Source organism: Dama dama, chromosome 14 (genome assembly GCF_033118175.1).
Source record: "Dama dama isolate Ldn47 chromosome 14, ASM3311817v1, whole genome shotgun sequence".
Taxonomy (NCBI): domain Eukaryota; kingdom Metazoa; phylum Chordata; class Mammalia; order Artiodactyla; family Cervidae; genus Dama; species Dama dama.
The window spans coordinates 22995714-23020023 of NC_083694.1; the positions used below are offsets into that span (position 1 = coordinate 22995714).

General features: G+C 44.6%; 1 protein-coding gene across 1 annotated transcript in view; it reads right to left on the reverse strand.

The window, feature by feature from the left end:
* DUSP10 (dual specificity phosphatase 10) overlaps window positions 1–20307 on the reverse strand; it is a 39476-nt gene extending 19169 nt beyond the window's left edge. Inside the window, exons 1-2 of the mRNA XM_061160076.1 lie at window positions 20193–20307; window positions 17145–17998 (exon numbers count right to left, since the gene is read on the reverse strand). Coding sequence (XP_061016059.1) covers window positions 17145–17955 — 811 coding nt within the window. The 5' untranslated portion in view covers window positions 17956–17998; window positions 20193–20307. The remainder of the gene's footprint in view (window positions 1–17144; window positions 17999–20192) is intronic.
* Window positions 20308–24310: the final 4003 nt, after the last annotated feature.

A 24310-nucleotide genomic window follows, 5' to 3' on the forward strand; every position in this document is an offset into this window, starting at 1 on the left:
TTTAGCGTGAGGACACAGAAATCCTGCCCCCTCCCAGACTGGGAAGGGGGGCTGGAAAGGCTCATGGGAAGAGGCAGCCTGTAGAACTGACCAAGAGCCATGCCAGAGGATGGCTGGGGTCAAAGACAGATCATACCTGTGGCCCTTAACCTTTTCTCCCCTCTCCATGCCTCCGTCTTGGACATTCTATTTAAGTGATAAATGAATAGAAAGAGCCATGAACAAGTAAAAGCTTACTTAGGAGGGAGCACTCAGCCTGCGGGAAGTCAGGGAACAGGGGGAGAGACCCCCCCCCCCCAAGTCCATTTATACACTCATTTATTAAGCATGAAATGTGGGCTGGTGGGGACAGAACTGAGATCTAATTGGGCCCCCTCCCAGCTAACTGGCTTGCCCACTGAGACAAGCTGAGTTAGCAGATGGATGAGTCACAAGATGTGAATTCACCGGCCCCAGGGCCATTTCTTCTGCCTCCTGTTGAAGGGACAGAGGCTGGGTGTAAAATCAGCAATTCCGGGGTCCTCCCATCCCTCCCTCCCAACCTTGCCCCTTTGCGCAAGTTACTTAACTCAGCAGCCATTTTAAAATATAATCATATCTTAGGAGCTTTTTCTTCAAACACAGGAGTTTCCTCTTCTCTAAAAAAGACTGTTCCAGCCCTGGTTCTCCCGCAGGGGTCACGTTACCGGTGTTCTTGAGTGACAGAGACAAAGCACTTCTCAGAGCCACTGGTCTTCTGGAAGGTGAGACTCAGGGACACAGAGTGGGAAGAGAATGCCCAGTTTTCTGTGCCTTTTTGGTTGGTTCTCACAAACTCTTTCTAACCTTCCTAGGAACTGGGAATTAGCTCCCACAGTTACTGAGAGTGGCAGTTACCTAACTCTCTGCAACCTCAAAGCCTAACAGTCCTAAAGAGCAAGGCTGGCATAGTGGTAGCATGCAGAGTGCCCAGAGCTGGCCCAAGTAGGTAGAAATCAAGTCACCGTGGGCATTTCAAGAGACTTCTTTTCCAATTCTAGAACAGTCTTTGTTTCATTCCTCGTTTTCATTGGTAAAGGACTCTCCCCTTGCAGGAACTACACAGCTTAAGTTTGTCTTTTCTTAGAAATGAGCCTTCTAGGGCAGCCCCAAGATGCCCTTGTAGGAGTCCACTTTCTAGGAGCTGGTGACCTAAGAGGGCCTTCAGGAAGAGAGCCAGGCCTCAGCGGTAACAGAAGGGTGACAGTTAGCAGGACCACAGGGAAGACAGAGTGTCTATTTTAAGAAGGAAGGCGAAACCAAACTGAAAAAGAAAAAGAAAACACATGGAATGATGGTTTAAAAATCCAAACCAAAGCCCCTAAAGAAAAGATCTGAACACAGCATTTAGGAGATGTCAATAGGACACGTATGACAAAAGTGTGATTCAAAACATTGCTGCTGCTGCTGCTGCTCAGTCACTCAGTCGTGTCCGACTTTTTTTGCAACCCCCATGGACTTTAGCCCACCGGGCTCCTCTGTCCATGGGATTCTCCAGGCAAGAATACTGGAGTGGGTTGCCATTTCCTTCTTCAGGTGATCTTCCTGACCCAGGGATCAAACCCGAGTCAGCTGCATTGGCAGGCGGATTCTTTATTACTGAGCCTCGGAAGCCCCAGACATTGCAAACTACTTAAAAAGAGAAAAAAAAAAAAAAACAACAACTATAAAACACACCTACCTGTGTTATCACCCTACAACAGTTTCCTGTAAGGAACTTAATCCCAATACCAATATTTAAAAATCTCTGTTATCAAAGTGATATGTAATATATATGTCATCACCCTTTATGTGGTATTGTTGGACATGAAGAAGCAGAGGGACCCCAAGAGTTGCAGGCTGGAAGGTTCTGGGCATGGTGGTGTCAGAGGCTACCCTGTCTCAGGGCCAAGTCTCGTGGTCAACAGCAGTTGCCAGAAGACTGAGTCATTTCACAAGTCTAGAGCATAACTGGCCATTATCACCTGAGATGTGGGGTTAGAGAAACAAGCAAGTTAAGCTACAGTACTCTGTTTTCCTGGACACTGTACCCCTAAAACATACATCTCGATGGAAAGCAGTCTATTCTTATAAAACCACAGTGTAACTGTCCCTAACAACACAGAGTCAATACAGACTCCACAAGCTAAGGGCATGAAACCCAACAAGACTGTCCCTTACTTCTGACACCAGCCACAAGCCCAGGGGTTCCCAGGCCACCCGCACTTCTGACCAATCAGCTTAAAATTCTTGGCTTCCCACACATTCCCCCTCAGGTTGGATAATTCACTAAATGGCTCACAGAATGCAGGAAAGAGCTTGATGTTTTTATTACAAAGAATACACATATCAGGACCAGCCAAGTGAAGAGATACACAGAGAGAGAGCTGAGAGGGTCCTGAACAAGGACCTTCAGCGTCCCGTGGACTAATCAGCCTTCCATTGTGTTCATGAATCAGAAAGCTGAACGCAGCTCTGGAGTTGAGTTTTCATTAGGGCTTCACTACTAGGCCCCACTGAGTGAACTAGTCACGTGACAAAACTCAGTCTCCAGCCCCCACTTCCTCCTAGGCGGAGCTCAAATTACAAAGTCCCTACCCTATAATCACATTGCTTTACATTGGCTTTGCAGTAGGAATTTGACTTGCTGCTGTGTGACTTTGGCAATTTACCTAAGCTCTCTGAGCATCAGTTTCCTCGTCTAAAAAGCAGAGATAATAATACTGTTATCACTATACAGAGATCAATGCTATTCCATAGAAGTATGATACCAGTTGCTATGTAATAAATCTTTTTTCTCATAGCTATATTTTAAAAAAGGAAAAAGAAATTGGTAGAATTAACATTAATTATATATTTTACTTAGCTCAACATGTCCAAAATAGTATCATTCCAATGTGTAATCTACAGTAAAACAATGATCAACGCAATATCTTAAATGCTTTTTATGCAAAGTCTTTGAAATCCAGCATGTATCTTACACACACAGCACACCTCAGTTTGGACTCACCTCATTTCAAGTCTCATGGAGCTCATGGCCATCATATTGAGCCACAGCTGCAGATAGAGATGACTATTGCTGTCTTCATTAAATGAGGTAATGCTGAGTGTCCATTTTGCAAATGTTAACTAACATATGTGTGTGCACATACACACACACACACACACACACACACACACACAGTGACCAAAGGCTACACCCTAAGGTGGTCTAAGCTCTGTGTCAGGCAACTCCCACACAACATCAAATATCTTCTCTGGAAAAGAAAAACTTGAGCTTGGAGGAGAGAGGATCTTGGGTGAATCATCTACAGTGCGTCCTTTGAATCCCAAACTCCATCTCCCCAGCCCACATTTGCCCTTGGCAAAATCAAGTAGCCATGGACAATAGCTTTTGATGAGAAAAGAAGCCCTGAAAGCAGCCAGATGGGGAGTCTCAAGAAACTCTGAATAGCTGGAGGGTGGGGAGGAAGAAAGCTACAGGGCGGGTGGGGGGCACACCGCGCTCATGAAGTGACTGGGTAGCCCCTCTGCTCCCCCTCAGGCCACCTCCCAGAGTCACCGCTTAGACCCCAGCAAGTGTACTTGCCAATCACCCCTCTCTTCAGTCCGTAGAAAATGCTCTGCTTTGTAAATCCAAAAGAGTGTCATGAATAGGAGATTGATTTTAAGGCAATTATTTAGGCAGCTTTGTAGCATCTGATTTCTCAGGACCCAAAACATAATCAAAGTTTTTGTTTTTTTGTTTGTTTTTAGATGTAGATATTAATAAGAAAGGGCTTCCTAGGTGGTACTAATGATAAAGAATTCACCTGCCTGTGAAGGAGATGCAAGAGACACAGGTTCGATCCCTGGGTCTGGAAGATCCCCTGGAGTAGGTATTGGCAACCCACTTCAGAATCCGTACCTGGAGAATCCCATGGGCAGAGGAATCTGGTGGGCTACAGTCCATGCGGCCACAAAGAGTTGGACACCACTGAGTGACTGAGGACACACACACATTATTAAGAAAGCCCTGTCTTTGAATAGCAGTACCCCACATTCAGCCTCTCCCAACCGTTATAACAAAGCTGCCCATCACCCTGGCATTCATCCAATTCAGTCAGTTCTCACTGGAGTGGGATAGAAGTTCCAAGCCACCTTTAAGGTAGGAATGAAGAGATTTGCCTAATAAGGGCAGACAAATGCATTTTTACATAATATGCAAGATTAATTATAATAAACTCAATCCAATTCACACACTTTATCAAGAAAGACAAGCTAATTATCTGTCAGAGAATTAGCTCCTATTTAAAGGGCATTTTACCTTAATTTGGCAAACGAACTAATGGGAATTGTCTTTCCATCCTGATGTATTCTTCTGACTGCTTAAGCACTCAAAAGACTTCCAAGCTGCACTAAAACCCCAGTGTTTTAAGAAAGGAGGAGAAAGGGGCAGGGGCACAAACACTTAATAGCTTCTCACAAAATCTAACTCTTTCTGTTGTTATTTGCAAGGATATTCCTTTCAAAATGTCTTATCAATAGCATCAAACTGCTATTTGATTCAGTGACTCAGATTTCTGAAACAAGGAGGTGGTGTTGGTCCTGCCAGATCATTCATGTCCACAATAGTTTCTGGTTTTTAATAGTACTGACTGGGTGCCTCTACACTCCCTTACTCTGCCCACCAACACAGAAATTGGAGATTTACAGTACATGCCTTAGGGCACGTGTGTGGCACACACAAAATTTGTGCAAACACTTTGTGATGAAAGATAAAGACTTCCCTACAAACCTAATAAACTCTAATAGGCAGTTGGAGCTTGTTTTTGAAGAGACACGCAGGAATGAAAAAATGAAGGAGGATTAAAGGGAAAAAAGAAACCCAAGGTGGCTGGCCCAGAGCTTCTATTCCTCAGTGGAAAAGTAGAGAAACTCCCAAACAGGGGGGTCCCTCCAGAGATTTCTCTTATAATATCAAACATTTGGGAATAATCTTAACTTCATGAGTAGACAAACGAATTAAGTAAAAAGTGATACAACCATAAAATAAGACACGTTATAACATTCAAAGAGAACCTGTGATGACTCTACAGGAAGTAAAAGCATATGCAATATAAAGTGAAAATGAATTTCAGTTTCTGTATGAAAAACTCTGCAAAATATGCACATATATGGGTAAGGAATGCAGAGAATATGTAAAAGTGAAACTAGGCCAGTCCAGGGGATTAGCGTATCATCTAATTTTTCTTTCTAAAATTTTCTTAATAGTCCAACAGTGGGTATATAATTGAGTCTTTCTAAGACTTAATTTTATAAGATTTCCTTACATAGAAATAGTATATAATTTTCCAGAGTAGCACTGATTCAGAAAAAAGTCCTGATGTAGTTACCTATCCACCCCACTAGAAAGGCTGGGTTTTTCCAAACCTTTAAACATAAAAAATCTGCCAAGCATCAAAGAGTTGTTTTTACTTACATTCACCAGTGGCGATGTCAATTTATTTGACTGAATATATTACTCATATATCCCTTGGAGATAAATCTATGATGATGAACTTTATTACAGATATATGGTATTATAATTATGATACATTTGTAATAAATGTTAGCAACTATGTGTCCAGCATTGTTCATATATATATTATCTAATTTGACCTCAAAGAAATGCATGAGAAAATTGTCATTCCCTTCCCTAGTTTATGGAAAAGAAAACTGAGGCACACCAAATTTATTTCACTCAACTTCATGCCGCTAATAAGTGGCAAAGTTGAGATTCAAACTCAGCAGGCTGACTTTAGAATCTGTGCTGTTAACTTACTATTAATATATTCCCTCTGCTAGAAAAGATGCAAATTTCTAATAGGAAAGCTGAATACAAATGCAAATCAGCCAATCAATTCACTGAGAAGTCACTTAATCAGCTCCTTACAAAGGGGAAGGGAAGGAAAACATGAAGCAACCTGGCCAAACACGTGAACCCACAAAATTTGCTTATTTAGTAACGACTCAAATGCAAACCAAAGCATTATACTCCCACTGGGATTTAAAGGATAATTAATAAAACAGAGAGTTAGGAAATATGGATTCTATGCCAGTGCTGCTACCAACTACTGACGTTCTCTTGGGTAAGTAATTAGTTTCCATATCTGTAAAATGGGACAGTGTAAAAAAAAGTTCAGTAATTCTGCCTGAATGAATACTACTTCAAGCACATGGTTCCCAGGGGTCCATTCTGCTATTCTTCAGGAATGTTATTTATGCTTTCTCTGGGGTCTGTCCCTGTCACACTCTCAGGTTACGTGAGCTGTATTTATAAGCTTAGATTACAGAACAGAAGAAGAAAGATAAAGAAAGTAGAAGAGGACAACAATAAATAGTAAATACTTTGATAAAATTCTTATTCACTAATCCCAGAAAATTCACTTCCCAGAGGTGGAAATGGTAACAACAGAAATTCTTTACACCCTTGAGGGGGGAAAAAACATAGTTAATATTATTATCCATATTAATAGAACAGATAATGAATATAAACCACAAATAATCAAATATTGTCGGGTCTTAGAGTCTTTGGGATATAGTCATATATACCTATCAAACATGCCTTCTTACTCACTATATATAATTTCATACTTGTCTTCCTTCTTCCTTATCTACTCCCAACTCTAGAAAGTGATACATTCATATGAACAAAAGAAGGAAGCCTCATCCTCAGATCCACAGGCTACTAGAAGGATGCACTCTCAACATCTCTGTGTTGAAAATACATGGAGCAGAAGCTTCGGAACACTGTGCCCAGTCTCCACCAGGTACAGCTGAGTGACCCCGGACAAGTGTCTGGACCTCTCTGAGTCTCAGTCACTCATACGTAGAGTACAGTTATGAGAAATAGTGCTCCCATGTCAGAGTCCACTAGATAGCAAACATTTCATAAATGCCAGAAATAATCATTGCAGTTTTTAAACATTTCTTTCATTGATTGGTTGCTCTAGTTAGTACCTCTGCCGTGACCAAAATTTGAAGTTTCCCAAAGTTGGGATATAATTCAGGATGAGGTCACTGAGCAGCCAGCTCCTCTCTGAGGACATAGTCAGCCACTCTGAGCACTGGAATTTTCAGTTGAGGAAATACAAGAAAATGGGGGTGTGGGGCAGCATGGATATCGTAACCAAGGACACTTCATAGACAAAGCACAGCTAAAGGGACCCTAAGGAATGAGATCTATAGCTTGCTTGTAAATAAACATGTGGCCAGCCTGGAAAGAACTGAGCCTTTGAGATCCTTAGAACTGGGTTTCAGTTCTCATTTCAGTTAACCAGTGAAATTCACTGGTTAACAATCGGGGCAGGGGAGGGTATTGAATCTCCTCCTCTGATTTTCCCTGTGTAAAACTAGGAATCTAAAACCTCTCTCAGGAAGCTGTGCTGGGAACTAACTAACACGCTGATGTGATAGCCCAATGCCCAGCACATAGAAAGCTTTCAATCGCTTTTTTTCCCCCGAAACTATATGGAAAATAATTTTCTAATTTTAGGGATGATAGGATGGTCAGTTATATGTGATTACATAGTATTCCACTGTCAGAGTAAAATATCACTCCAGGAGAATCATCAGACCATTATAGATCTTACAGATCTTATAGATCTTAAATAGCATAAAAATATGCTATTTAATAAGAAATACAAGGCTGAGGAAGAAGTCCTGGATCCCTTCAAGGAAGCCCTTCTGAGAAGTCCGTCTTATTATTTTAAGAGGGACACAGACATTTTGTTATAACTAATGAGAGTAATTCACTGCCTTGAAAACTGGAACCCAGGACTCCAGTCGAGGAGCCTGACGATCCGGTCTCTGCCTCTGACAGCACCCTCTGCCCTCACACTGTTCTCTTTCCTCTGCACCCCTGCCCCTCCTTCCTTTCCTCCCAACCTGCTTTTTCTTCCCTGTCTGCCAGGAGCAACAGCTGGTGATACTTAGCCCAGTGGTAGCAAACCCCAGAGCCACAGTTCAAAAAATATGGGATTATTTCTCCCATAGAATAAGCACGGAGTACTAAAGAGCTGGACAGTAAAGTTCTGCCTAAAGTGGTGACAGCCTCCTTAGCCAGGGACATAAAGTAAGCTCACATGAGCTCACATCATAAGGGGAAAAGCTTACACTCCTCAAAAGGAGGACGGCCTGACAATGCCCCCTGCATCGGGCAGCTCCATCTATTTACTTAATTGAGAATTGGGCAACAGATGCCTGATGGGAGTCCACTGGGAAGTAGAAAGGCCAAACCACACCCTTTGTTGAAGAGCTCTGGAAGAGTTTAGCTTGATTTCGATGTCCATGAAATTCCAGACTTGGGGAGGGGTGGTGAAAGAAAGATAAGTAGACTTCTATCACAAATAAAACAACATGGCAATATGGATAATTTGATGAGTCCACAAAACTTTTCTTCCCATTAGTGATCTAGAGGCAGAGCACGGAGTAGCAGACTTTATCTTATATGAAAATACCAGGCTGCACGCTCATTTCTGTATCCAAAAGCATAGGTTCAAGCTTGTTTTCCCTTTAAGTTACATAAAATATGGGTCTTGTTGGGGTGGGGGCTGGAAAATATATATATATACACACACACACATATATATATATATTTATAAATATACTTATATTTACACACACATATATATAATGTATTTGTAAATATATTTACATAAGTATAGATATATTTCCCAACTTTAAGTAATAATAGATAATACAGATATAAGCTGAAAAAAAAAGATGCTGAGACTTTCCTCCTCACTTATGCATAAAAGCATCTAGAATCAAGGACTTCATAATTAGAAAGGATACTACATCAACATGAATATAAAATGTATATTTTGAAATACTTCTACAATAAAATTCAGACTGTGGTTCACACTCACACTTTTTCCTTCCCTCCCATTTTTCTAATTAGTAAGGTTACAGTACATGGATCTGTAGCCACAGAAAATCTGTGCAAGAGGGACCCACACAGTTTAGGGAAAATAGCACAGGCTTCAAAAGATAAATGCTTGTGTTTTTATCGCAGCCCTGTCCCTTACAGTAGGCTTCCCTGATAGCTCAGTTGGTCCCTTGGAGTGGTTTTTAATTGTACTTGGAAACTCTTTTTTTTCCTAAGCAGGGCAAAACCTTGTCTCTGAAATACCATTTACAATGTTTGTTTGCTTTGCATGTCCTCTTTTCATAGAGAGCTTGCAGGAAAAAATAAACACAGGTCTTATTCCTATCAGCAACATGTCCCAAATTAGTGAGGTTCAAATGACACAGTTCCACTCCAATGCACAGAGGAGGCCTGTCAGCCCTGAGCTTCTTGAGACAGAGAGAGTATGTGCATTTCCTTTTTTGATAAAAAAACCAAAAAATTAAAAAAAAAAAAAAAAAAAAAACACACCTCTTTTTGGATCAAGACTTTGGAAAAAAAATGTGTTGGCCCAAGAAGATGTGCTTAGAAAAGGCCAGACTCTATCTTGAAAGGGAAAAATAAAGGAGAAAAAAAGCCAAAGGTCACACAAACATGGATTTCCCAGGAGAATGATATTTCCTCCAGATAAACTGTTTCTTAAACAAGATTTTGCTGCAGAAGAGAATGAAGAATCCACACAGGTACATGAGCCGCAAGGTGAAATGAATTTGGAATATTAGCCTGGTCCACATATGATCTCATTCTAACATTCAAACTTTCCTAGTTATGATGGCAGATGCCTCTGCATGAAGACCAGTGCTGAGCATTGGTGAAGGCATTCAGTGATATCTGATGAATAATCACTTTGCGGTATAGCAATAATTAATGCAACACTATATTCTACATCAACTATACTTCAATGAAAAAAACAAGAAAGAAAATTTAAAGAAATGAATGAATCTCCCATAGCCACAGGGCTTTACATGCACAGAAACCAACCAATCCATAAGTCCTTAGACATCTAGTTACAGGGGTGCATTTTGATCATTGTTTTCTAGCTCTTTCTGAAACCATTAAGTTCCCTGGAAGATGGGATCAAATAATCATGAGTATTGTTCCATATTTCTAGGACCCAGGTAAATATCAGGGCCATGAAGCTTGCTGGTTTCATAATATCTTAGACTTAAGTCCTTATACTTCTGGACTGAAATCCCAAAATTCAAGAACAAAGGTAGCAATACTCAAAATGATTGATTGTTATTGCTGTTCAGTCACTAAATCATGTCCGAATCTGTGACTGCAGCACACCAGGCTTCCCTGTCCTTAACTATCTCCCTGAGTTTGCCCAAACTCATGTCCACTGAGTCAGTGATGCCATCCAACCATCTCATCCTCGATTAAACATATTATTTTAGGGACTTCCCTAGCAGTCCAATGGTTAAGACTTTGCCTTCCAATGCAGGGTACCTGGGTTTGATATCTGGTGGAGGAGCTAAGACCCCACATGCCTTGAGGCCAAAAAAACAAAACATAGAAAATGAACTTATGGTTGCTAAGGGGAAGGGATAATTAAGGACTTTAGGAAGGTCATGTACACATTGCTGCATTTAAAATGTATAATCAACAAGGACCTATTGCACAGCACAGGGAACTCTGCTCAATGTTATGTGCCAGCCTGGATGGGAGGGGAGTCTGGGGGAGAGTGATACATGTACTTGTATGGCTGAGTCCCTTCACTGCTCACCTGAAACTATCACAACATTGTTAATCGGCTATATCCCAATACAAAATAAAAAGTTTAAAGTTTGGGGAAAAAAAAAACATAGTGAACTTAATAAACAGGATGGATGGATTAAAAAAAATTAGAAGCAATATTGCAACAAATTCAATAAAGATTTTAAAACAGATATATCTTTAAAATTACATATGTATTATTTTATATTTGCATACAATATAGTAGATACTGTTATCATTAGATTATAGTACACACCTACACACACAGACACACACACACAGACACACAATCAACCTATCGACCTGGAAAGGCCTATTTTTGCACTAAGGCTCTGAAATTAATCATGCATGTGACCTTGGACAAGCAGTAAACCTCTCTAGGCCCCAATTCTGTAACTGCATAATAAGAAGACTGGATGAGATTGATGGTGTCCCAGTTCACTGCGTGTTTGAATCACCTGGGAGCTTTTACAAGTCTTGATACTTCAGCTGGACCCCAGACCAATTTAATCAGAATCACTGGGGGTAGGAACAGAGCATCCTAGGCTTTAAGTTGCCTCAGGTGATTTCAAGGCGCAGCCTGCAGTGAAGGTTCCTGGACTAGTGACCTCTAAGCCTCCTTCCTCTTCTATGCCCCGGGATTCTCGAGTTCAGAAGAGGTGAGATGACTTCTACTGGGATGAGAACTGCTGCCCCTCGTGTGTCCTGTAGCTGCTTGAACCAAATTGCTTCGGGACTGCAAACTTATGCCCAAACTAGCGCTCCCCAGTGATGCTGGGCCCGGCAGTCTGGTTGGTGCTAATGCTGGAATAAAGGAAGCAGGGCCAGCTCCTGGTCAGAGGTTAATGCCGGCTCCTGAGAGCAGGAACACCACAAGGCTATGTCTAGAGAATGCTTCGGTTCCTGTAATTTTGCCAAATCTCCCTTCCTCTACCCTGCTTTTTCTCATCTAAAAGGAGTTTCTTGAACTTGTCCTTGACAAGCCAGATGGTTAACTTAACTGATCTAAATGGGTGAGGACAGTGGTTCCTACTTAACATGCTCTCTAGGGCTGTGTTTAGGAAGGGGGCACCCCTCCTTCCCATCCCACTGCCCGCCCCACCAGTCTCATGGATGAAATTCTGAAAGGGCGTGGGGATAGTGGGGCAGAGCCCAGGGGCCTGATTTATTGACAGCTATCTATATGTCAGACACTCTATTTACATTGTCTTTCATCCTTGATGTTGGGATTATCCCTGTTTTACAGTGAAGAGAAACGGGCTTGGAGTGGTAAGCTGAGTTACCTAAGGACACCTCTGGCTGGTCAGTGGCAAAGTCCCGATCGGAGCTCAGCTGAAAGTGAGCTAAACTCTGCTGAACACACAAGGAGTGGGCTTTTCACTGACATTTTAATTAGGAAGAAGCACAGTATATCCAAAAGCTTAAGGAAGATACAGGCAACTCTGAACCAGCTCGAGGGGAAGTTCAAGACTCGCTGAAAGACATGAGCAGGCCTTTCCACGAATTCCCTCCTTTTCCCTGGCCTTCCATCTCATCAAAACGCAGAGCTTCGAGAACTTTTCAAAATGAAGCATACTCCCCACTCCTTCCACCTCCCCTTTTATAGTCAGACTACAATCCTTATTCCAAAAATAAATCAGCCTGATGAGAGGCCAGAAAAAGCAAAGCTTAATAGTTTTATACTTTCATTATTTAGTTAAGGGACATTCGTTGGACAGATTTATCATCACATTTTTACAAATTCCCCACTGAATAAATAATTCTAGGATATGCCGAAATTACTCTGGCCTTCTGACCCAGCATGTCTTTGTAATTACTTGGCACTCCAACTGTATGCTACTTAAATTAGGTAACAGTCATCAAGTTATTTTTAGGCCATAGCAACACACACACACACACACACACACACACACGGCTGTACCTAACTTGTTATTTGCACTCCTTTGGAAGAAAGGCCAAAACTCCAGTTTTACTGACACCATCATTTCTGTTCAACCAACAGTAATACTACTGGGCTACATGGAGTGAGAGCTCACTCTGTATGAGGAAGTGTTCTAGACACTTTGTACACATTAATTCATTTACTACCTAAACTACTACCAGGAGAGTACCGCTGTTACATCCTTTTTGTAAATAAGGAAAATAAGGACATAAGGGAAGTGGCCATTGGCCAAGGGCACATGAGCCAAGACGAGAGCTCAGACAGGCTGGCCCCCTGCTCTTGCCTGAATCTCTCCACCGTTTGCTACACAGCTAATATTCAGTATGTCTGAATGTTAAACAGAAGCTCAGAATCACAACAGTAAGCCTGTGAATATAGATTATGCCTTTGTTTCGCATATCTTAAAAAAAAAAATCCTCCTAACATCCCTGACGGACAAGAGGAAGACTTTTGTTTCCCCCACAAAACAATGCAGAAGAGAAAACATATTTCCTCGGGGGTCTCTGATGTCTAAGCACAGCCCTTCACTTTGTCATCAGACTCAGTACTGCCTACAAGTATTGACTTCAGAGCCCTTTGTGACTATGGGAAGATGTGCCATCTATGTTGCTCACTTCAGGAGTTTTGATGGAAAGTTTTCTAGCATAAAAAGTTATCTTTCTATGTGATCAAATCTTTGCTACTGAATCAGCTTCCTGAAGTAGTACTCACTCATCCCCCGCCAGCCCTCCCCCCAATAAATACTGCTGACTCAGAGGCAGACCTGTCAGTCACTCTTTGTTTTGTGACAGCACAGAGCAAGTACAGGTATGGGACCTGATAGACTCCTGTGGAAGAGGACGCTATAGATCCCTCCCAGTCTGGGGGAGTGGGTGGGTGTTGGTGGGGTGGGGTGGGGGGCACTCCCATAGATTCAATTTTAGCCAGGGGTGGGGGGGCACTCCCATAGATTCAATACTAGCCAGTTAGTCAAAGTGGAATTCCAAGTTTGAGAAAGTCAACAAGGGAACATGACACCAATATTTAGGAGTGAAAATGTTGTCCGTACTGTACTATAAAATATGCCCATCCTTCTTAATTTGAAAACATTAAGTTTAAACATAAAACATACTGAAATATAGTCAAACATTATCTGTATTCTAGTATATTTCAACAACCAATAAAGGAAGAGAAAGCAGAGAGGGAAAACATTAACAATTGTTTAATCTGGGTACTAGGTATATGGTGATCATGATACTCTTTTATGGTGATCATGATACTCTTTTATGGTGATCATGATACTCTTTTCTATGTTTCTCTGTATTTGAAATAAAAGTTTTAAAGGCACAGATTGTCTTTAAAGAGGAGGTGATAATAGACTATCCATTCCTACATAGGTAAATGACAAATTACTTTCCCGGACTCAGCCTTGCTGAAAAGAAAGGGAACCTTATAAACATCATAGCAAAGATGGTAGCTCTCGTTATGGAAAACCCAGAATCATCTAGCCTCCTTATTCAGCTGGGTACAAAATCACATTAATAATCAACTTTGTGTGAAACAGATTATAATCCTTTCTAAACCTTTGTAAGTCTCTACACATGTACGCATTTGACTCATGGTTTGCCAGGTGGAACAGAAGCACAGGTCTGATGCCATTTCTTCTTTGGAGGATGAGAATAAAATACAAATTCAGACGTAGGTCACAACGGGGAGGGGACTGTAAATTAGAGCAGTCACTTAATCCCAGGGGCTTCTGCGCCTATCATCAGTTTCCTCCCAGCCTGACACAGCATTACTAAAACAGTGTCTGAGCGGCCACTCGGCTTGACAGGCAGCACCAAAAATGGAGAACATGGCACCGAAACAGGGGGACGTAAAACTTGGACGGGGAGGGTAGCAACCAGTGTTTACAAACATAAACCAGAGAATCAGAGGGGTCAGCCATCAATTAACCCGAGATTGGACTGAAATCTCTGAAAATGAATTCCTGAAGCCTTAGAAGCATCTACCTCAGATGCTAACCAACCCCCACCCCTACCCCCACCACATCTTCCCTGCGAAAACCACTCCTTCCAAAATGGTACCTCTACTACTCTTGCTAAAATAAAATCTTACATCACCAAGGGTGGGGATTACCAAAATAAACCTCAGCAGAAAAGCCAGATCAGAATGGTCTGATAGACCCACTCAGGAACCTAGGAGAAGTTGCTGGCCATACTTTCTCAGAGGTACCCACCCCATTTTCACCTCAGTGGTGTTATGGTATTAACCTTTGGTTTACCCAGATGAAAGGGCAGCTAGAGGGGAATTCTAATATTGATCTAGTTCCCTTCTTTACCATCATGGCCCCAATTTTAGGCCATTCCCCCCCAAAGAAACTAAAATCACAATGACAAAAATAATAAAGTACATTACAGATCCTTCTGCTCCCGAACTACATATCTTCAACGAGATTCCCAGATATTTGAAGAAAGAGCCCAAACTACAAATAATACAACCTCTACCACCAGTGCAACTTCCAGGTCGACTGCCGCTGCCTCTCACCAACCCGAAAATGATGAGCCCTGTTGGCGGTGGTGGCGGCAGGCGCCCAGCGGTGACATCAGCAGCATGTCTAGCCCCGCCCCATTGAGGCAACCTTACTGACACCGAGGAACAAGCCCAGGCTGCCTGGGCTCTCAGCTGCATCCACAGGAAATGGGGAGAGGAACCCCACTTTGATGAGCAACACCTAGGAGATTCATTTCCCAGCAACTGACAAGCCACCCCCATACACAATAATGCCCACTCCAAAGTAGAGGGTAGAATCTACAGCTCCTCCTTAACACTCTCAATATTTAAGTCCAGGGTCATCTTCATGTGGATTATTTGATGCCTGTTCTCAGATCATTTGGACACAAAAGGCCTGCTTTCCCTCAACGGCATCTACTCTACATGAGCAAGAGACCACCCTGAAGATCACTCCATTGATTCTCCACTTCTTGGCTCCCCAATACAAACTCTTACAAATGAGAAGTTGGTAGAGTGTATTTTCTCATCTGAAAAAGATGAGACAAGCCAGGATCACAGAGACAGAACGCTAGCTGGGTAAACCTACTGGGAATCACGCAAAGTCAGCCAAACAAGAATACAAAATGACAAAATACAAGGATACACAGAGGAAATATGAGCATATCAGTAACCACAAAAAAACCCATCAAAAACAATATAAAATGCCTGGGTGCTTCTGGAACACTCTGGATGTAACTTCCATGATGTTCTCCTTCCCCTGAGAGCCTACCAGCCCTTCCTTAAGGGAAGCTGTACCTTTGTGCTAGTTGAGCCCAATAAGAGTAGGCTTGAGGCCAGTGAGGGTGGGCAGGGGAGATGATGTCCAAGAAATTTAGAAATGGATTTCTAAGAACACTCCTCAACAAAAGGCAGAACGCACCATTGGCAAGAGAAGAAGAATGGCAGAACTAGCCCACAACGGAAAACCAACTACCCTGCTCATTCCAATGGCCTGTTGCAATTTAAATATGCAAGGTGTTCAAAGGAACCCAGCAATGCCTTTGGCCTACACAGTGCAGGAGACTGGCTGCCAATATGGCCCAGACTGTGTGCCTTGACCCAACACGCAAGGAAAGAGAAGAAAGAAGATGACTGTCTCTCACTACCACCATCACTGCCACCACCTGACAGAAAACACTAAAGATGAAGTGTGGTGTACAGTGTCCCAAAGGATGGCATCCAAGGGCAAAGAGGCACATCTGGGAGGGACAGGGGATGCGGACTCCCTCTAGGTTAGGCAACGCTGTGCAGAAGGAGCCCAGAGACGGGTGGGCAATTAATTCCTCCTGCCAGGGCTCAGTGACACTGACATCCCGGTTATTCATGCTCAGTGTCCTGGGGCAAGTGACCCACCACCCCATCTTGGAAGGAGCTATGATGTCAACAGTTGTCAGGTGACACCAGAAGAAACAGAGTGTTGGGGATTATTTCATAAAAATGACTCTTTCCTTTGGAGTTTTGGCAATGGAACGGATGTTTGGGGTGAACTCTCTAAGAGGTCCTAAAATAAGGATCTCTGCCCTTTTTGAAGGTCACTTTCAGAGAGGTGAGAAAGAGGAAGAATTTCCCACAGAGAGAACTGGGTACCTGGAGGTTTACTTGCAGTTCACCACACTTGCGGTTTTCTCCATTCCATCAGCTTTGGTTAAGTCTGAGAGACAAGAACTTTCCAGCTAGTTTGAATGGAACAGAGGTACCAGAGCAGGCATGACTGCAGATGCCATCTGGTGTCATAGAGCCCCTCTTTAGAAAGATGAGAAAACCATCTCCGAGAGGGGGAAATGACTTGCACAATGCAAATGAGAAGGTGAATTAAAGACTAGAGCCCAAATCTTCTGGCTTTCAGTTCAAGGTTGCTGGGTTTCTCTCCCAACCCCAAAATAATTAAGAGAGGGCACAGAAGGGAAGATAAGAAGAAGAAAGGCAATTCTGGTCTTTTGCAGCCAGCGGAAGGAGGATGCTGGTACTTCTCAGAGAAAACCCAGGGTGACCCCAGGGCTGTGCTTGGGGAAGGGGTGGGGGCATTACCTTTCAACACCAGAGGTTCTTTGCCTTCTCTCTTCAGAGACTCGAGGACTATGTGGAGTGGCTGGGAGGGTACCACTCGGCTCGGCTCATTGGTATTCTCATCGTAAACTATAATTTCTTTGGAAAAGATCCTCTTGAAAGAGTCCTTGCCTTCCCTACAGGAAATCAAGTCTAAGACAGTGATCTTGCCCTGCTGCAGTCTCCGCCGGCTGATCTTATCGGCACAGTTAATGTGGACAGCTCCTTGGATGTGACTCTTGTTGTACTCCATGAAGGGCCGGCAGTCAATGATGACAGGGCCCTGGCTCGGCAGGTGACTCTTGCTGCATTTGGTCATCTTCTTGGCCAAGTCATTGGGGTAGATTATTTTGATGCTGGCTAGCTGTTTGGGGGTCCCTGCCACAGGGCTGCCCACCCCACCTGATGGACTTAGAGAGCCTGCATTCTCACTGCTGTTGACCATCTGGCTGGCAGGACAGGCGGCAGAGCTCCCGACGGCGGTGGCGACGGTGCCAGCGGCAGTGGCCTGGGTCGGGGCCTGAGTGTCCTTGTCGTAGGCTGCCACAGTGCAGCAACTGGCACTGCTGCACCCACAATTCAGGGAGCGGGCAGAGCCGCTGGATGAGGGCATATACGTCAGATTCGCCGCCTTTAGGGACACAACGGTGTTGGCGATGACAGGAGGGTGGCTGGTACTGCCGGGGGTGGCAGAGCCAAGGTAGCTAGAGTCTAAACAAAGGTTGAGATCCTGAGGTCGAACGGGCCTAGACAGTGCCACCACTACCCTGTCGTCTAAAGGAGACGGAGGCATGAGGAGGCTGAAAACTGGCAATTCAAGAAGAACTCAAGACAGTCTGTAAAGAAGGGGAGGGGGGGGAAAGAAAGAATAAAGTCATGTGACACAAAAAGCAGTCGAATCCAATCCCTAGGAAAGGACTTTGCATCCCTCTTAGTGAAGTCGTCCTACATGCCCAGTATCCTGTCACTCAAAGCTTGACTCTCACCACTAGGGATTCCAAGAGGATGCACACCTGAGGACCACCCCCCTCCCCAATCCCTGTCCTTGCTGAGTCTAAGGTTAGATGTAAAGTCTATGCAAATGTTGATGAACAACCTTTCATGGACCCACATCCAAGTTCAGCCTTAGAAAAAGTACAAGCACAAAGGATCAGAAAAGCTCAAGATGGAAGGGAAGGTTGTTAAGAGGCATCTCTTCTGGGCCTCATCTCCAGGGCAGAAGTATACTGCAACCATCTGAGAAGGACCCATACATCCACCCTTGCATACTTTCCATGTAATTCCTTCAGCCACTGCAAAGGCAAAGGAATGACCAAGAGTGCTGGCAAGGCTCATGGGAATATACAGCAGCTAAATATACATCAGGGGCAGATGTCAACTTTCTGCATATCAGAATGAAAGTAGCCCTCTAAGTGAATCTCTTTAATTTTGAGCTATTCTTACTTTTCTTTCTCCCAAGTCCTTTGAAAACCACAACAGAGTCATATTAAAACCTCCCATGTTTCCTATTGCCCTCTTATTTATAAATTAATCTGCATTTCCTCTTTCATTACATACTGGTCCCCTAAAACAAAGCCTTAAGCTAGGGAGGGAGGTCTGAAAACCCCGATCCTGACAGATCCATCCCTCAGATGGCTCCCTTGCCACACCACCCCCTCCACTCCTGCCTTTAAGGAAAGGACCACTTCAACTCTCCATTCTCCACCTTTCCCTACAGGAACATCCTAGAGCTTCTCTCAGTGGAAGGCAGCCACTATGCATAATCTTTTGATCTCACACAGATGTGCCCCCTCTTCGAGAGGATGGATTCATAAAGAAGACTTCCCAGTGAGAAGTAAAGAGTTGCCCACAGGGTCTATGTCCTGTCTCATGAGAGGGTACCTGCAAAGGGACAGTGCCATCCTCCCCATAGTCATAGAGGCACTCCACTCCTGGGCCCTGCCGGCTCCTCTCCTACTAGACATACACACAGAGGAGAAACCAAACGCCATGCAAGAGGAGCTCGTCTAAACCAACTTTAAGAGATGTCTGGAAAAATGTCATCCAACATCCGTCTACACACGACTGTCACCATTCTCAGACACAGAGCCAAAATATCACAGGCAGAATACACACACACACACACACCGCACCTATCACATCCACATATCCCCACAGACTCAGCTTTCTCTCACCACCTTTGAATGGGCAAGAAGAATCCAACCCCTGTTCTCCCTCCCTTTCTCCTTTCTTCCCTCCCTCCCTTCCCCTCCCCTTCCTCCCTTGCGTAGTATTTTTTGAAGAGCGAGTACTATTCCAGAAGCTATAACTGTTTCCCAGCTGGACCCAGCGGTGAAAAGTCTTTGCTATTGTGTTACCTGGTAGGATACGTCCCAGGATCAACAGTCCATTTCCCTTGAGAGGGACGCAGAAGCGTGCTCACGGAGACACAAGCTGGGACCCCCACCTCCACACAGAGTGCGCGGCGCGCACACACGCTCTCTCTCTCTCTCTCTCTCTCTCTCACACACACACACACACACGCACGCACGCACGGAGTGTATAAAGAGACCTGCATCCCTGCAGCAGAGGGTCGGGCGTTTATATTGCCCGTGAAACCATCCAGACAGCCTAGGAAACCTCCCCGAAAAACACTGAGCTATCCCCCTCCCACTCTAGTCGTTCTTCCACCTCTAGTCAGCGGCTGGAAAGAAAATTAAGTGGTCAGAGAATGCTGCTTCCCCACTCCGGGGCACTTAACATCCTCCTTCGCAACACAGCGCACTAACAAGTCCCTGGCCTTTAAAACTGCCGCAAAGCATCCCAACAAACCTCATTTTTTCCTTCGCCCCCAATCCAAGTAGACTGCAGAGAGAGTAAACGCACAGGGCGGCGTGAGACAACAGCGGGAACACTTTAACCTCACCTGCTGTGGCTCCTCCGTAAACATCGCAACACACACGCGCGCAGACACACACCACACACATACTCACACTCACACCGCCTCACACCCCTGGACTCTCAGGAGTAGCCACAGTGACTTCCACTTACTTCATAAATAAGTGTAACCCTCCACCATCTGGCGCTCCGCTTCAGCAAGGGATTCGCACATTCAGCCCTCATTCACTAGGCTTCATTGATCTCCAGCAGCAACATAGTTACTTTCTCTTTTGCTACACTGTAAATGTAAGGTTCTGAGGGGGCGGGCCGGCTGCCGACCGACGGCAGGTTGAACCAATAGGAATCCGGAGAAACCTGACCGCTACTTCGCTGCAGCTCGCGGCCAATGGGCACCTGGAGGGGGCGGAGCCGGGGCGTGGCCATGGCTCTTTAAGGAGGGTTTATCCGACGCCGCTTTGGGTCCACTGTGTTATAATACGGGCGGTGATGTCATTGGCAACCAATCAAAAACTTAAAAGGGCCAACTGGGGCCCGCGCGGAGCAGCTGCTCTCTATTTACATGTAAACCGAACCTGCAGGATGCAGTTAACCCTTTCCGGGGCTGAATTGTCAATGTTCTGTGTTTGCCGCTCCGCCTAAAACTGGCTCTGCCCACTTGGCGGGATCCCTCTACATCCCCTCACCAAGGGACAGACCACGCTACTTATTTTTCCTTCTTACTCTGGCTGGCTGATCAACCGTGTTAGAATAACTTTCCAAAGGCAAGAGGCAACGAGAATAATCACTATCCCCATTTGGGAAAACGGGTTCCCTGAGTCCCTCGAGGTGACTTGATAAACCGAAGATTCACGGACGTCGCCCAGCTAGCCGAGCGGGGGAATGAATGTAAGCGCGCGGCCAGGGACGTTGCTTCTTCTACAGTCTAGGCCCGGGGCCACGCGCTGGAGGCCTGGGCTCCAGTGGGACTGGCAAGTCTGCCGTCCATCCACCCGCAGTGAGGCCCGCCAGCCTCGCCGCCGCCCGAGTCCTCAAGGCCGCCCCGCTTGCTCCGCGCCGCCAGGAAGCATCGACCGACCGCCCGCAGATGTCGCTGCCCCTCCGACTGCCCTACTGCTGCCCGGCGCGGCGGTGGCGCGGCGCCCTGTGGCTTGCCTACTTCAGCGCCCCAGTCACGCCCCCGCTTCCCTCGCCTGCCTCCCGGGCCTCCACCCGTAGCTCGAAGGCAGCGCTGCGGAGGGCTGCTCGGAGGCGGCAGCCTGGTTCCCAGCCAAAAGCTACAGAGGGCGCGCCCCCGAGGGGCTGCACAGACACCGCCCCATAGCCGGGGCGTCCTGGGGCTCGCCGCGCGCCCGCCCCGGCACCCGGGCAAGGCCTCCTGCCCGCTAGCGCCCCCTCTTCCACCCAGCGAGTAAGGTCCCCGCGCCGCGCTCCGCAGAGCAGCGCGCTGCCGGCCCGAGGCCCGCCTTCCCCTCGCCCCTCCACAGTTGCCCGCCACCCTGTAGGGCCCCTAGGAGCCGAGGACCCAACAGCCCGGAGTTCTGGAACAGCAGCTGCTGGAGGAAGGAAGCTGGAGCTGAGAAGAAATAACCAGCTTGAGTGGAGCCGACGCCGCCTCTCTGGGTTCTCCTGATTTTCGTCGCCGGAGGGGTCGCGGGCAGAGGCGCCCATCTGAGCAAAAGAGGGGATTTGGAGGAGGGTGTGTTGCCAGCTGGCCTGTTCATCGTCAGGAAATATCAGAGAAACTGCGGGAAAGTCTTGGGGTAGGAAAAGAAGTGGAGATGATGAGATAAACTGCAGAGAGTTTGCATCAAGGAACCCTAAAGAAATAGAGCTTTTTTTCGTTTTCCTCCATCTCCTGTCTGAGAGAGGCACGGGTGAAAGAGTGAAATAATTACAGTGGAGTAATATGTTCTGAGCACTATAGACTATTTGGTTATGATCTTTTTCTCTTACCAGACTGAAGGTGTCTGGACGTACTTCAGGTTGCAAGCCTGGTAGGCGAGTTAAGTGACCTGGGGACATATTCACGTCATTGCTTTAAGTACAGACCTGAAATTTGAAGATGCCAAACCTTGGCCTACTGGCCAGCTATGTTCAGTGAGCTGAGAGATCCCATATATACATATGCACACAGTCTAGGCTTCACAGCAGTGTTTCAAACTGAAGTGAATGCATGCAATGATCTTAAACAGGAAAGGATTTTTGTAGCCCCCCCTCTCCACTCACACACTAACACACATACACATTACCCTTTAATGATAACCAGTGACTGGCTTGGAGACACCATTTAGTCCTTACATTTTTAGGGATCAGCAGATCCTGGCCAAGAAAGGTGGGTTCTGGGTAGTTTCCACAGAAATCAGAAAAGAACTTCCCAGAGGCTCTAACCCTGGATCTATTTGCAGCTTTAATAACTTGCCTTTTCCTAACTGTAGATAATTATTGGAAAAATATTGACTAATCCAGGGTTGGAGAGTTCTAACTATAAGTCCTGATTCTGACTCTCATCTCTTATACTGTTCATTCAGAAACACTATGTTTATTTATATGTCTGTAAAATAGCAAAACTCCAGCTCAAAAGAAAAGGAAAAAGTTCCAGTGTAAGTGCTTTGGTGGTGGGAAGTGGGGAGGTAGAGGGAGTAGGGGGAAAGGTGAGGGGGGAGAGGTTCTCTGCAGATCAAGGGCGTTCAGTAAAAAAGTATTGTCTTTGTTTCAGGAAATGCTGTGCCTCTAGTTAAAGGTACTCACCATCTATAAGTTATGAATTCATTGCTGACACCTCAGTATCTAAGTCCAAACAAAGCAGGAATTTATGCAATTGAGGAATACTTCTTAACAGCCTTTCTACAAGGCCCAGAGGGGAAAGTAACTTCAAAAGGAAAGCAGTTCATTTAATGAGATGATTATTTTATTATAGTTTCAAACTAGTGAATTATTATAATTTAGTTGGCTAAGAATCTAAGCCAGTTCTACTGAAAAATTGGGAAAGATGGCAAAATTCCTCATCAGTTATCAAGCCTAAAACTTGGAATAAACATGTCATTAACATATACACAGATGTAATTATTTTTTAAATTAAGCATCTCTAAGTGTATAGTTTATATTCAAATTATAGTGGTAGGAAAAAAAAACAGATTCTTTTGTACAAAAAAGAGTTGATTTTGTTCCATTTTTTTGAGTCATAAATGAGGGAATAGTATCTGAAGTACTACTCTTATATTTAAATTAGTAATATCATCCAACCAGTGGCTGTGAATCTGATCTGTATACAAATATCCAGCAAAGCCTTAATGTTCAATTTTAGTCCCAAAGAAATAGTGATGCATCTTCACTGCATTTGAGTGTTCTAACATGATTGTACTGAGCTGTATCTTTGTTCCGACAAACAAACATTGTGAGAAAAATATGATTTCCTTCAGTGCATAGCACTGTGTTAAAGCAAGAAGGTGAAGCTAACTTAAGCCAGCATATAAGACATAATATGGATAATATCGAAAAAATGTATTAAGGGACTTCCCTGGTGGTCCAGTGGTTAAGACTGCACACTTTTACCGCAGGGAACACAAGTTTTATCCCTGGTGGGGAACTAAGGTCGAAAATGCTGTAAGGCTTGACCAAAAGGAAAAAGGGATGTATTAATTAAATGACTGCTTTTATGTGCACACAAACGGTTAAGTGTGTGGGATGATGGCAGAGTGTTGGGACTGGTGAGAGTTAGCTTTTCAAAGTACTCAAGGTTGAAGTGGATTCCTGAAGATACTAGAATTAAGGCAGAGAAAGGCTTAGAGAACATTTAGAAAGAGGAAACTGCAGGATAAAGGTGACGTTAAATCAATAAGCAGTGGGGGATGAGCAGTGGGATAGAAAAGTGAGGTGATGAGCAGATGAAGCTATTGAGACCAGTCTGTTGAAATATCCTGTGACACTTCTAGGCCTTGAGGAAGGCTAAGGAGAAGGATCCCCTGAAAGAGCGAGCCACCTCAGTGCTTATGGGGGCAACAGAAACAGAGAGGGCCCGTCTACGCTTTTCACTGTCTCTGAGTTTTGAACACAGGAAGCCTGCAGATCTTTCTCGTTAAATTCATGGGTAAAATGCAATTTGGGGCTTCCCAGGTGGCTCGGTGGTAAAGAACCCGCCTCACAAGGCAGGAGACCTGGGTTTGATCACTGGGTTGGGAAGATCCCCTGGAGAAGGAAATGGCAACCCAGTCTAGTATTCTTGTCTGGGAAATCCCATGGACAGAGGAGCCTAGCGGGCTACAGTCTGT